Source organism: Achroia grisella, unplaced genomic scaffold, assembly GCF_030625045.1.
Source record: "Achroia grisella isolate CSIRO2021 unplaced genomic scaffold, CSIRO_AGI_Agris_v1 utg516, whole genome shotgun sequence".
Lineage (NCBI taxonomy): Eukaryota > Metazoa > Arthropoda > Insecta > Lepidoptera > Pyralidae > Achroia > Achroia grisella.
The window spans coordinates 2,587,533-2,602,193 of record NW_026712909.1 but is presented as its reverse complement, the minus strand read 5'-3'; the positions used below and the strand labels follow the sequence as shown (position 1 = coordinate 2,602,193).

The 14,661-nt window shown below is 32.1% G+C and overlaps 3 protein-coding genes across 3 annotated transcripts; 1 reads left to right on the top strand and 2 right to left on the bottom strand.

Moving 5' to 3' along the window:
• Nucleotides 1–348: 348 nt before the first annotated feature.
• Nucleotides 349–1,392, bottom strand: LOC131847119 (uncharacterized). The gene is made up of 2 exons (XM_059196585.1): nt 1,385–1,392; nt 349–1,281 (listed from the first exon to the last, which is right to left on the bottom strand). The coding sequence occupies exons 1-2, from the start codon at nt 1,390–1,392 to the stop codon at nt 534–536; spliced, it is 756 nt and encodes a 251-aa protein (XP_059052568.1). The 3' UTR covers nt 349–533.
• Nucleotides 1,393–2,623: 1,231 nt separating this feature from the next.
• LOC131847198 (uncharacterized) lies at nt 2,624–5,363 on the top strand. Its single transcript, XM_059196686.1, has 2 exons — nt 2,624–4,772; nt 5,157–5,363. Exons 1-2 carry the CDS (start codon nt 2,722–2,724, stop codon nt 5,200–5,202), a joined length of 2,097 nt encoding a protein of 698 aa, XP_059052669.1. The 5' UTR covers nt 2,624–2,721; the 3' UTR covers nt 5,203–5,363.
• A 660-nt stretch (nt 5,364–6,023) lies between these two features.
• Nucleotides 6,024–10,356, bottom strand: LOC131847177 (calcyclin-binding protein). Its single transcript, XM_059196657.1, has 5 exons — nt 10,121–10,356; nt 9,822–10,035; nt 9,359–9,565; nt 6,934–7,096; nt 6,024–6,680 (listed from the first exon to the last, which is right to left on the bottom strand). Exons 1-5 carry the CDS (start codon nt 10,142–10,144, stop codon nt 6,587–6,589), a joined length of 702 nt encoding a protein of 233 aa, XP_059052640.1. The 5' UTR covers nt 10,145–10,356; the 3' UTR covers nt 6,024–6,586.
• Nucleotides 10,357–14,661: the final 4,305 nt, after the last annotated feature.

Sequence of the window (14,661 nt, the reverse complement as noted above, 5' to 3'; positions counted from 1 at the left end):
TATGGCTGTAGTACGTCCATGCATAACTCGGGATCTGAGATTCAGTGACATTCTATAGCAAAAGAATCATCTATATCCTTCTCAATATCTATGGTGGTTTATGTAGTCGTAGTACTTGGTAAGAGGAAGATGTTTTGTATCTACGATATGAGTCACCACTCGTACCACGAGAATAACATACTGATTGTAGTTCGTTATGCCGGCAAATACACCAACAATAATACTGAATATTGGCTTTTACAAGACAATTTTTTATGTTGAACAGGTTTAGCAGTGTTATGTGTAAAGGAAATATTAAAAATATATTAATGCTATATTTAGATTAAAATTTGATTTAAGTGTGTAGAAGTATAAATAAATATGAAACTGTTTACAATAGATACGTGATTTGTTTATAATAGAGATCACCCAACTGGAACTCATTTTATACATTTTGTAAATAAATATTGTCAAACTATTTAGAAAGATATTATAATTAAAGGTTCTCATAAGTATTAAATTACTAAGCAAAGTACCGGTAAATAATTGAAACATTATTTATTACGATCTTTAATTATTGAGCAAACGGAAACATTTTCATCATGCAGGCCAAGGTGATGGTGCATGTCAGAAAGATTGCGTATCTTGATGGCGGGTCTCCCTTCATGTTTGCGTATGTGTACAATTCCGTTCTTAATCCAGCAGTATTTATAGCCAGATTCTTTAGCCCTTGATCTTGTGTCTCGAAAAAACAGTCTATTATGTTTTGTAAGATGTTCGTTAAAGTATAATTTCCTTGCTGGCCCCTGAATCTCGATGTCCGCAGAGGTGATGTTACGTCTGGTTTTAGCAGCTTTAAGGAAATCTTCCCTTTTTGCTCTGCGCATGAATTTTACAATCAACGGACGAGGAATAATTTTGTTTGATGTTTGGGTGCCTTGAGCGTAGCTGTTTCCGGGTCTCATAACCCAATCGTGGTCTTCACACGTTAAGCTTACACCAATTTTACTAGCTGTTTGTAAAATAATGTGCTGTAGGTTTTCATTAGGGGTTTCGGTGACGCCAATAATTTCTAATTCATTACGTAAGGCCGACTGTGCCTGGCTGTTAATTTGTTTCTCTAGAGATGATATAGTGGCCTTCAATACATTGATACCAGACTCTCCAGTCACCAAAAACTCTGGGTAATAACAGTCTATACTTATATTATTGTTTGTATTTCCATAAATTATCGATACTATCAAGGAAATTGATTTGTAGTAGGTAGCTATAAGTTGACAGAAGTTGAATTCTAATCTAATCCTGTGATAATTACAACTTGATAGAAAGTAGTTACACTCATATACCTACATATATAGACAGGAACAGCACAAGGAACAATGTATAATACACTGTGTATTAGTACGTGGTCATGTCGTCCTATAACATATTATTATACTTGTATAGAATTTTAAGCGTATTGACGTCATAGGAATTCAATTTATGGGTTCCCATTTCTTGCTTCAGCGGGTGCGATCAGATAATTATTTTACGAGTAAGGACAAATCTTCCTGTGCAGCTGTGACCACCGATAACGTTACTCTGTATACAAGAATGTTGCAGTAGTTGATACTTTTGTATTATATATAATTCCATAGATTTTTGTTCAGTATACGTACTTCCTTAGGTAAGTAAGTACGTATACCTAGGTAGGTATAGATATACATAGTGTTTAGATATGGTACCTACACTATAATTATGTTTAAGTGAAAATGTCAATATTTTCGAAAATCTTTGGAGGTAATATGATGTTTTGGATAATTTTAATTAAACTTGATGATTCATTTCGGACCTAATTAATATTTTAGTTGCCGATGTTACTCCAATTTCAGTCTTATAAATATATAAATACTCTTTATTGCACAAATAATACAATGATAATATAACTTAGAGACAATGTGAGCAAAGGTGGACTTATAAGTGTTTATAAGACTGAAATAGGAGTAAACTATTATTTTACGTAGGTATATATATGGGTACACCTTTATTTTCATTGAACTAAAATGGCTAACAAACTTGATGGTACGTGGTAACTGTCCGTCTATAACATGAACTACATCAGGGACTGAAGGATATCGTGTAGCTTTTTCTTGGTAGGCTTCATGCAAAACACAGTTTACAAAGCAAACAAGGTGGCTCGCAACAAAAATAAAAGAGACAAAGCTTCCCACGACTATGCACAGTACCAGAAAGTCAGTCTAAAACATTACAATTAATATCGGTACAATATTTAATATAATATTTTTAGCAGACAACTGTTTACGACGGTCTTGTTCCTGGAAAGTTATATGATATGCCAAATTTCGATTTTCTAACAATTCTGATTATGCAGTCACGACAGACCTCTATATAGGTAGGTACACATGAAGATTTTTAGTCCTTGTAATAAGGTATAGGTAATATACACTACTTCTTCTCCTTTCCCCTTATGAGAAACGTTAACACGTTTCTCATAAGGGGAAAGGAGGGATTTAATTCCAGGATTAAGATTTGTCGATCATTCTCATAAAATGTTGTGCGTAACTTGTTTAAAATTGGATGCGTTCTAGCGCTTAATAGAAATTCAGTGGCCTCAGACCTCGATGGCGTATAAAAGGAGGTTTCGCAGCTAAGCTCCACAGTTCAGAAGTAGACTTCTCAGTTTCACTTCTAACACTGAAATCGCGACAAAAGAAATCCTTACAAAAAAGCCAGATTGTTACTATGTATAAGTGGCGTTTACTACTACTTGCGTCCCTCGCAATATTCCAGCCTATTGAATCCTTCGCCGAGCGGAGCCTCGTTGATGGAAGGCAAGAGTGTAGCGAACGCCAACCGCATACCTTGCAAAGAGATACACGGCTATCGGTCTATGCAAGTGTACACCATAAGAAACTTGGTTTTGAAGAGCGTCGTGCAAACTACCTCCACGAATTTTCCAAATCCGTTAAAACTAATGCCGATTTTGAAAAGAACAGTGCGGTTATAAGACAACCCTTTTCTCGGGAAAGAGATTCTAGACGCACCAATTTATATTCAAACGATATACAAATTGAACAGCGTCGTACTAGGGAATCCTCTATTCGAGAAGAACGCAAACATTTCGCTAGAAACTCTAGAGAAAATGGTCGCAACAACCGTGAAGATAAATATTTTAGGTCATCACGTATCATCAGCGAAACAGATCGAACTGTTTATGATAACACCCGATCAAGAATTGCCATTTCTGATACATCTCGAAGAATTAAAGAAAGTGCAGAAAGGCGTAATTTACTCGAGCAAACAAGATCTCAGGTAGTATACATCAGCTCATTAAATGCTCGAAATAGGCCACAGGAGTCAAGAAAAGGAATGGAACGCAACTCTGTTTCTCGTTTTGAATCACGTCTTGAAAGAAGTGATAATGACCCTAGAATGAGCCGTCGACCTCTAGAACGACAAACAACAGATAATCGCGATCACAACCGAGATATCACCCGTAAATACTATACAGAATCGCTTAACCGAGATACCATTCGAACTGATGTACGTAACGTAGGAAATGAGCGTCAAACAATTACGACTAGATTGAATTCGCGACTTTTAAATAATGGAAACCATAGAATCTGGGATCAGAATGAAATTGATGTCGACGCCCAGGACAACTTGGTAACAGGCAGAGGTAATCGTTTTTATAATCGAAAGGAATCCCGGGAACAAAGAGAAGGCACCCAAATAGAACGGAGATTAATACGTGAACGTCAACATCCCAATCAACATGTAAGGCATTTTGGGGAAAATATTATGGAGTTAGATGAGTATAACCAACGTCGCAATATTCTAAGGGAAATTCAAAACAGACGTACTATAGATCTAAGAAATGATAATAGGAACTCCATGCGCAGCAATCAGCGAGATTCAGAGGCAAGGAGTGGTCTACGGCTTGTAACAAGGTCTTTTGACCGACAGATTAGGCAAAATAACGGCCAACGGGAAAGTAATCGCTTAGTAAGAGATACCGAACTAAATAGACTAAAAATAAGTGAAGAATATCGAGATATACGGGAAAACGAGGATGCAGTTTCCAACATAATAAGCAATACAGAAACAAAAATATTCAAAAGTAGGACACCACTAAATGAAAACAATGATCGGCGCTATTCTGAGAGAAGAGTCGCCAGAGTTACTCGCGAAGACCAAAGGAGAGCTGCTGATGCAAACAACCGTATAGAAAATAATAGAGACCGATTTGTATTTAGATCCCAGTTCCGTGAAAGCTACGAAAACGCAATGCCAATTACTGGACGTCAGATCAATTCTCGAAACGATGTAAGACACGAGCGTAAAAGTGTGAATCGCATACGCTATACGAATCAATACGACGAACGTTACCAAAGGGAAGAGCGATCATTTAGAGAGGGACTTAGACTAACCTATGACCCTGTTGTAAGATCGATGCGGCTGGCTAGAGATGATTCTGGTAGAATGCATAGGAACACATTAAAACGAGAATCAATGGTCGGAGACAGTGATCGTAATCGTGACATCAACGTCAACCGACGTGACATGAATTATAGAACAAAGGATATTAGCAATGACCGTGAACTCGATTCTCGTTTGATTGAATCTGCAAGACACCGAGATTTTGGATCCTTGATTCGAAACAAAACAGATCCTAAATATCAAACATTTGTATTGAGTTGGCAACATCTCTTTTATACAATGCAAGGCGTTTATGTCTGCACAATAATCATGCAAATGCTATCTGAGAGTAAATCTAGGGCTAAAAAAGTCAGGTAATAAAAAACAAATTTCCAAATCATGTATATTTGATTAAATGCTTAGTAGTGTTGCCTAGTAGTTTACTACCGGCACATAGACCATAGGTGTAGGACTATTTATAAAAAATACCTGCAATTAAAGACTGACTATTTAATTCTCCGCCGATGGAAATACCAATATCGAACCAAATTCATTTAAATCGGTGGGTGAGCTCGCCTTTGGTGAATTTAAATATATCTAGCACAAAATGTGAGAATATTAAGCCATGTTTTCACCTCTATTTGAGTTACATGTGCTCGGTAGGTACAAAAAATAATTGATTCATTTATGTAACTTTTAGTAGGTGTTATTAAAATATAGTCAACAAATATTTAATTAGATAAATTGTTGTTTTTCAGTTGGTGGAATCCTGGTTCTTTCAAAATTCCAGTGAAAGTGGATTAAGGCATCACGATTGCAGTCGAACTACCTATACTTATTATGATCTATCTAGATTTGATGTTGTAAGTTCTACCACTTTTACCATGTAAGATCTTTTAAGCATTGATGTTCTGATCTCGTGTTAAATATTATTAGATAATAATAAATTGATGTTAAAATATCAAATTTGTTTTTCTAAATCACAAATAAATGAATCCATTAATCAAGTAGGTGTTTAACATTGCCTACGTATTGCATAAATTTGCTTTGAAAAAAAAAATGTTATAGAAATCAATTCTAGACAGTATGGCTGTAGTAAATAGTACTTATTTATTAGCTCATATTGTATTTTTCGGGCAAAAGACAGGTTAAAACTTAAAATATATTTTTCTAAAAATTATTTTAGAAAGATATATGTCAATATTACTTACTACTTATTACAAATTATTGTCGATTAAAAGTACGGAGTCGAACAAAAGTGGGTGATTTCCCTTTTTGTCGTATAATAAATATTACGTAGTAACTATCTTTTTCTAATTAAAAAGTTGCCTTCATAGTTCGGAAAATACGGTAAATTATGCTGTATGAAATAAGTTCAGTATTAAATAACCTTGGTCAATGACTGACACAAGCAATGACGAGCATCACCGTAAGTAGAATAGTAGTGTATGGTATATCAACACTAGCATAAAACATTCATTAATTAACATAACTAAATGTACTTACTACTATAAAAAGAAAACTTCCCGGTTTCCCCCAGTCAAAAAATATCTTTACAACATATTAATAAAACACTGTTTTGTTAAATGACATTGACAGATTTATTACACTTAAAACTTATTAAAAAATTCAAATTCTGTTTATGAAAAAATTCTGTTAGTGGTTACTTCACATGTATGACGCAAAACATGGCTCTGGTTCATTTATGTAATTCATTTAGGCTCTTTATTCTTAATTGAATAGCTGTAATTAAGAATGAGCAGCACAAATAGTCCTACATAATCCATACATGCAAGGCAGCCAGTAATGTTGAACTAACTGAAATGAGACAAGCTAATGAGCCACCTGATTGTAAGTGGTCCTCCATGGACATCACATCATCATAATTCTACTTATCATTGCCATTCCAAAGAACTAAGATATAATGTGCCTTAATTATTTCATTTATTCTAATTTCACTGCCTTATCTCACAGTACAGCTCACAAAACAAGCTATTTGACAGCTGAAATAGGTGAGATGGCGTATCCAGATAGACAATTTTTTACAAATCTTGGTAATCAAAAACTTTAAAGGCTGGAGACAGATCAGTGAGTGATAACACAAAATAGGTTACACTTCCACAGCACATAGAATCAAAATTGTTTTCTATGAAATTACTTTCAAATAAGAATACATTATAAGCACAGTTTACAGGTCTAAGGTGTCAGTTTTTTTCTTATGTTGGCCTTCATACCAAGCCTTGGATATCATTCTCTTCATATCATCATCACCAGTTTCATACCTGAAAATAAGAAATAAAATTTATTCAAAACAGAATAAGAAAATTCTTGTGTGTGTGTGTTGAATCATTAATAAGTTGTTATATGTATTGAATTTTGAAATGTGTAGTCAGAAATATAATTATATGGAATTTAATAGTACATATTCTTATATCAACCTATAATATGACTTTCAGCCAGATATTAACATTTAGTAACATAAAATATTGGATAATGATTTTTATACCTATATTTAGTGCTGATAGATTAACTTACATATTCTTCATAAGACTCATGATGGATTCCTGTGGGTCTTTCTTTTCAGCATCTTCTGTTTTGAATCTGTTGCTGCGTTGGTCTTCAAATTTTTTTTCCAATTCAGTCATATGAGACCACTTGATATTTGGACGTGATTTTGCCAGGAATATTACAACTCTATCTGTAATGCGAGATTGGTAAGTTATGTCAAAATAACAATATAAACACAATAATTTTAGTCAAGCAATGCCCTAAATTAAATATGATAGTTGTAGGGCTATAATATTATATAGTATAGTACTAAATTAAATACAGCACTTGTAATATAATTTACAAAAATACTTAGGATCTGTAATCCTAAGTATTTTTGTAAATTTCATTTTCATAACCACATTTTTCAGTTTATAATATTTATGTATGTGGATATATAATGTTCATCATCTATACATATATACATATAAATAAAATTGGAGTGTCTGTTTGTAATATTGAAATAACCCTTTTTTACTGCATGCATATGAATATAAATACGCTACATACCCCAAAAAACCACTTTTTAAAATTTTTGTCTGTCTGTCTGTCGTTCTGTTTGTTCAGGCTAATCTCTGAAATGGCTGAACCGATTTTAACGGGACTTTTTTTGACAAGTAGCTGATGTAATTGGAAGTATCTTAAGCTACTTTTATTTTAGAAAAACTCTTTTATTTTATAGAAAAATACAGTAATATTGTAAGTAATACCGCGCGCTCAGGCGCAAGCACCGCGCTGGGCCGATACCTCGGGGGCCTCTCGCTACGTCTCACACCAACGAATCAATATCACAGGCTACCTGTCGCGCGGGCTGTAGTTGATGGTTGTCTCGACGACTTTATTTAACCTAATTACTTGAACGTAAAAAAGGAAAGCAGTAAAATGCTTTCCTTTTGTACCTTCAAGTAATTAGATATTATAAATCAGGTACATTTGTGTTCAATATTCAGATTTACATTGAAATTTATAAATTATTTATAGGTTATTTTATTTAGTTAGTAACGTAGATAGTTGTTTTTTCCTAAAATAAATATTTTTAAGTTACATTTTCGTTTTTTAAATGCACACTATACATACACACATACACATAAATAAAATCGGAGTGTCTGTTTGTAATCCTTACTAATATTAAAAATGCGAAAGTAACTCTGTCTGTCTGTCTCGCTTTCACGGAAAAACTACTGAACAGATTAAATGAAATTTAGTACACAGATAGTTTAGACCTCTAGAAAGGACATGGCTACTTTTTAACGCGAAAAAAGAGTAGCAAGGTCTTGAAAGGGGGAATGAAAGATTGTATGGAAGAATCGTCATTTTTGAAACTAAACACTTGAAATTTATTTTTGGGGCTGTTAATTACCTATAAATAAATATGATATTCAAAGTTTGTAAAAAATTACCATTAAGGAGATAAAATAAAATAGGTGATAAATGTTTTTATAGAAATTCGTCATTTTTGAAGCTAGAACGATTACACTTTTTTCTTTATCTTCTTTGGTTTATTAAATATCTTACTAATATTACAAAAGTGAAAGTAACTCTGTCTGTGTTTGTTTCGCTTACACGCCAAAACGACTAAACCGATTTAAATGAAATTTGGTATGTTATCTACATACCAAATTTCATTTAAATCTGTTTAGTCGTCTTGGCGTCTAGACCTTGAGAAAGGACATAAATTATTTTATAATGTGAAAAAGGATTATAAGGTGGTTGAAAGGGAAGATGAAAATTCAAAAAGTAGATGCAAGGTTGTATGGAAGTAATTTTTAAGGCTAGAAGCTTAGAATGTATTTCTTAAGTTGTTGATAAAATATGACATTTTCATTTAGGATGGTAAAATAAACTAGGAGATAAAACTTTTTATGGCAAATCATAATTTTTGAAGTTAGACTGATGGAACTCTTTTCTTTGGGTATTTTAGGTTAGTTTATTAAATAGCTTTCTAATATTACAAATGTCAATGTCTGACTATCACACTTACACGCTAACACTATAATACCAATTCAAATTAAATTTGGGACACAGATAGACAAGACCCTGTGAAAGGACATAGGTTAGGAACTTTTTAATGTGAAAAAGGGTTGAAGGGGGTTGAAAAGGTAGGTGCAAGGTTGTATGGATGTATCGTTATCTATACATATAAATAGAATTGAATATTGAAAATTTGTAATATTGAAATAACCATTTTTTACTACATGCATATATAATAACCTTTTTATAAAATTGTTGTCTGTCTGTCTGTTTGTTCCGGCTAATCTCTGAAATGGCTGGGCCGATTTTGACGGGATATTTTTGGCAGGTAATAAGTAGTAACTTAGGCTACTTTTATTTTAGAAATATTATTTTATTTTAGAAAAATAAAGCACAACACCACGTGGACGAAGTCGCGGGTACAGCTAGTATTAAAATATACCTGTCTTTTGTTTCCAGTGACAGTCTGCAACAACAATAGGTTCAAGAAGTTTATTAATAACAAGCAAGTAGTCTTTGTTATCCAAATTGTCAATATGTAACTCCATTGATCTATCTGTCAGTTTACAGTAAACTTGTTCTTTTGGCACAGTGTGAACATCCTTAAGTGTAACAAACACTTGTATATATTTATCTGACTGATCCCAACCTATAAAAAAAGGAATAAAATAATAAAATGTTCAAGTGTAATTATAAAAAAACCGTTATAAAGATTGATAATATTAGTGTTGAATGAAAATGGGATACCAAACCTGGCTGGATTACCAAACTTGGCAGAATATATAATACTTTTTATTTAATACTGTGCTGCTATAAAAATAACATAACTAATTATAAGTTTAAATTAGTTGTTTGGGAGGTTCGTACAGTTGAAATTAAAAATCTTTACAATAAAATTGACTAACCATAACCATTTAGTTTGATTTGATATCTTTTTTGTGCTGAAGCCGATGCTGTAGCAGGCGACGATGTGACATCAGTAATAGAAGCGTTTTCGGTTTCTTTCAAGTTAATCCATTCGGTCTCCAATTTACGAATTTCCAGTGACAAGAGATCTTTAACTTTTTTCCTATTGGCTTGTTTTAGTAACTCATTTAACTCGTCTATATCACTGCGAAGCTAAAAGAAGAAGACTATTAATTTAGGATATAACCAAAATATTTAGTTACTACTGTAACCAATAGAAATTTTTAGGTTACGTTACCTCCTTTATTTTCACTTCAGACATACTGGTTATCTTCAATTCAATAAAACAAAAAATGTGTATTACAAGTAAATCAAATACTTTATACTAATTAGATACAATTATATAACAATACTAGTGTACTGTTAAACATCGAACGGAAAATTATAATCAGTAAATTCTCGAATGAAATCACAATTAAAACGTATATTTAAAAGAAATTGCTAGAAATTACTAGAAAAACGTCAATGGATTTCAATGAAATAAGGAGGAAACCACAGAGTGTATTTTGGATAGCGTTGACAACGTCAACCTGACATTAATTGATACAGAACAATGAACACTAAAACTGCATTGGCGTAGTGATTAGTTGCTGAGTGGTTAGTCAAATATTAACATTTTGATTTCAAACTTTGAAAATATTTTCTAAATGTGAGTTATTAAATAAATGTAGATATTTACCGAAACAAATATTTACCTTATGAAGTATAGGTGTGGAATTTACTAACTTGAATTTTTCTAATTAATGAAATTAATTCAGAGGAAAGCTCTTGTACTTTTTAATAACTATGCTATCAATATTTGTAAAGGTCTGTCGATTAGCTAGTCAAAACTGTTTTATTTTTATTTTTAGTTAGGTAGTGTACAGTTTTTTTTTATAGATGATAATAGTATGGTCAGTGGCACTCAATGAGGAAGTAGCCATTATTATTGCTAAAAGTTGCATATAGATGGCGTGATTGGTATCTATGGAATTCTTCATAGTTTTGCAAACGTTATAAAAAACAAAACTGTGTTTTCAAAAATGTTTAATCAATTTTTAAAAAGTTATATATACATGTTAAAATGAAATAATGCGTTTAGAAAAGTAATTTTCATATATTTACTCATTTTGTTATTTTCCAGTACTTAATTACACTTTAATCAGTGCTAATATGGGGCTCAATGTTTTCAAAATGCTTTCATAGATGGCATTGTCGTCATTTGTATCGGCCTAATTAAATGTCTTTTTTATATTTTCCAATAATAAGCACTTAATATATTATTATTGTAAATTAAACATATAAAAAATTTTTAAGTAAATTAAAAATAGCCGAACAAGCAAGTAATACTATTTCCAATAATACTTATGTATGAAGTGTTGTCATATTAAAAATAAATACATGTATTATCGATTTTTTTGAATAATCGATAACAGGATTTTATTACAGCGCATTATTCGATGATGCTTTTAATGAGTCGTTGTGAACAGTAAATTTTCATTATTTTGTATTATAGCAGTGTTCCGTTTCAAAGAACGGAATATAGTAGTACATTATTAGTGTCGTTGGTTATTTACATTTGTACTGAATAATCGATTACATAATAATTTAAAATATCGAGTACGAATCGTAGCTGTCTTCGAATACTGGCAACTGGTAAGATTAAAATAGTATTTAAAAAAAAGAGAGAAATCGACCCTAACTCGAATACCATAAAGTTGATTTTCCTTTCTCATTAATATATCATAGCAGTTTGTTTTTAACTTGCGTATGACTCTGTGGTATGATGTTTAACGTGTATTGTTATTGTACGGTGCATACATTTCAAAAATTATATTTTAATGTAGGTACATACATTTCATACATGTCAAAAATTATCTTTTAATACATTTCTTTCATACATTTCATACATTTCAAAAATTATCTTTTAATGTAGGTACATACATTTCTTTCATACATTTCATACATTTCAAAAATGAACTTTTTATGTAGGTACATACATTTCTTTCATACATCTCATACATTTAAAAAATTATATTTTAATGTAGGTACATACATTTCATACATGTCAAAAATTATCTTCTAATGTAGGTACATACATACATTTCTTTCGTACATTTCATACATTTCAAAAATGAACTTTTTATGTAGGTACATACATTTCTTTCATACATCTCATACATTTCAAAAATTATATTTTAATGTAGGTACATACATTTCATACATGTCAAAAATTATCTTCTAATGTAGGTACATACATACATTTCTTTCATACATTTCATACATTTCAAAAATGAACTTTTTATGTAGGTACATACATTTCTTTCATACATCTCATACATTTAAAAAATTATATTTTAATGTAGGTACATACATTTCATACATGTCAAAAATTATCTTCTAATGTAGGTACATACATACATTTATTTCATACATTTCATACATTTCAAAAATGAACTTTTTATGTAGGTACATACATTTCTTTCATACATCTCATACATTTCAAAAATTATATTTTAATGTAGGTACATACATTTCATACATGTCAAAAATTATCTTTTAATGTAGGTACATACATTTCATACATTTCAAAAAGTATCTTTTAATGTAGGTACATAACACCCCATGTCAGACCCCTTGTATTTGGAAGAAACTTAAAAATAATGCCAAAAATATTAGATGAATATATTTTTAATACGAATATTGTTTTATTTTTGTTCATCAACTTTATCCCTCACTAACAATACTAGTAACATAACCTGGTTTATACCGCTAAAGATATTGAAAGATATACGAGTAATTCAGAATGTTATCAAGTTCAAAATAAGCACACATTACTTGCTTTAGATAACAGAGTAATATTACTCGTAATAAAAACATTTGTAACACCCATATGTATACTACGTATGTATAGTAAGTACTTACGCTGCGGCGCCGTGAGACTCGTCTACCTCATCTACTAACCAATAGGAGCGCGCCTCTCGTGTTTCCAGAAAGTTCGCGACTAACGGACGATATAGTAGTAAGGCAATGAGTGTCCCAGTGACATCATTATAATATTTTCTCGTTAAATTTTATTGTAATATACACAATTTCGCACTAAATAACGTGTTACCCCGTTACACATTTCTAATAATGAAAAACCTAGTTCACTTAATCTTACAAGATCTGACTTTAAAAATTACGATATCCTCATATAGCCTTTCATTTCCCCTTTCAATACTTTTTCGCATTAAAAAGTAGCCTTTCTCAGGGTCTACATTATCTGTCTACCAAATTTCAATTAAATCAGTTCAGTAGTTTTGGCGTAGTAGACTAAGTTACTTTAGCATTTATAATATTATAAATAGGGGTTGGTGAAAGACGGGTGAAAATTTAGGCGTGTATGTATTTTCAATGTAACATTATAAATAAATAAAAAATTGTCCATAATACAAAAAAATATTTTTTCGGGGTAGGCCACCCCTATGACTTAGGGGTATAAAAAATAGATAACAACCCTACCTCAGACCTGGCAAGTATACATATCAAATTTCATCAAAATGTGGGAAAAATATGGCAACTAACACTGTGATACAAAATTTATATATAAGATATAGCGGAATTCTCATTAGGGAAAAGAGGGGTACATCGTAGAATACATGAGGTATATACCAGTAAATTAATTGTAGCTAAAACCAGTCTCTTACACATAACGATTGAAATAAAAAATCATATAGCCCGATTTTGATACGTACGAGTATAAAAGTATCAAAATCGGGCTATACGTATAGCGCAGACGCGTTACAACATATCAAAAAAATAGGCATGGAATGTAAAATAAACCATAACATAATAGGTATATACATTGGCACATAAGCCATATCTGCAGAGTGTCGGCTAACGATATTATACCTACACATTTACATTGAATCTTGAATCGTCCCTAATGAGGTACACGATACAGTTACCTACATATCTATTATATACATATCTTTGCAAAACAGATGTCATGTAGACTGAATTCACTGCCATCTATTTTCATGCTTTGTTACTAAGCACCCACTAGTAATCCGAACTGCTTCAGATCTAGAGACATCTAGCGGCTACGGTGGCGAAATAAAATAGCCCGAAGAATAGCCCGAGTTAGGAAGGAACCATTTTCTTGTATGGGATGGGGTATCTGTATGTAATATTATGTTATCTGTGGTTTTTTTTTTAGTATGGTGCATCCGCCTGCGCTAACGGTTTACGCTGGCGGGGCACCAGTGGACGATGATAAGATGAACATGAGGTCAGGTTAGTTAGCCCATCGTGACATATTTAGCAGAAATTTATCACGATGGTTTCCAGGGGAAACCGCGTGGAGGTCAACCTGACATGGTACATTGCTAGTAACAGGGTCATGAGTCCACATTACTGTCCACAATCCCTTTCTCCCTGTAGTGTAGAGAGTATAAGATAATAATAATTTTACACAACACCCAAGCGGAGCAGAGGTTATGTTATCGATACTGGAAGACATAAAAAAAACATATATTATTTTTTAAATACTAACCTACAAGTTTTTTTTATTTCGGAAACAAATTTGACATTACATATGTTGCTGTCTTTTGCTGTGGGTGTTTATTTAAAATGTAAAATAAAGTATAGGTATTCACGTATATAGGGTTATTGTATAAACATCAATATTTTTAATTGACATATATATATTTAATTAAAACAAAGACTTAACTGCCTCTTTTACAAAGTAAGTGTGTTGTTGTAAGTGTCATTACACTTATTTAAAATATTTACTTGTTAGAAAGAAAAAAAAAATAG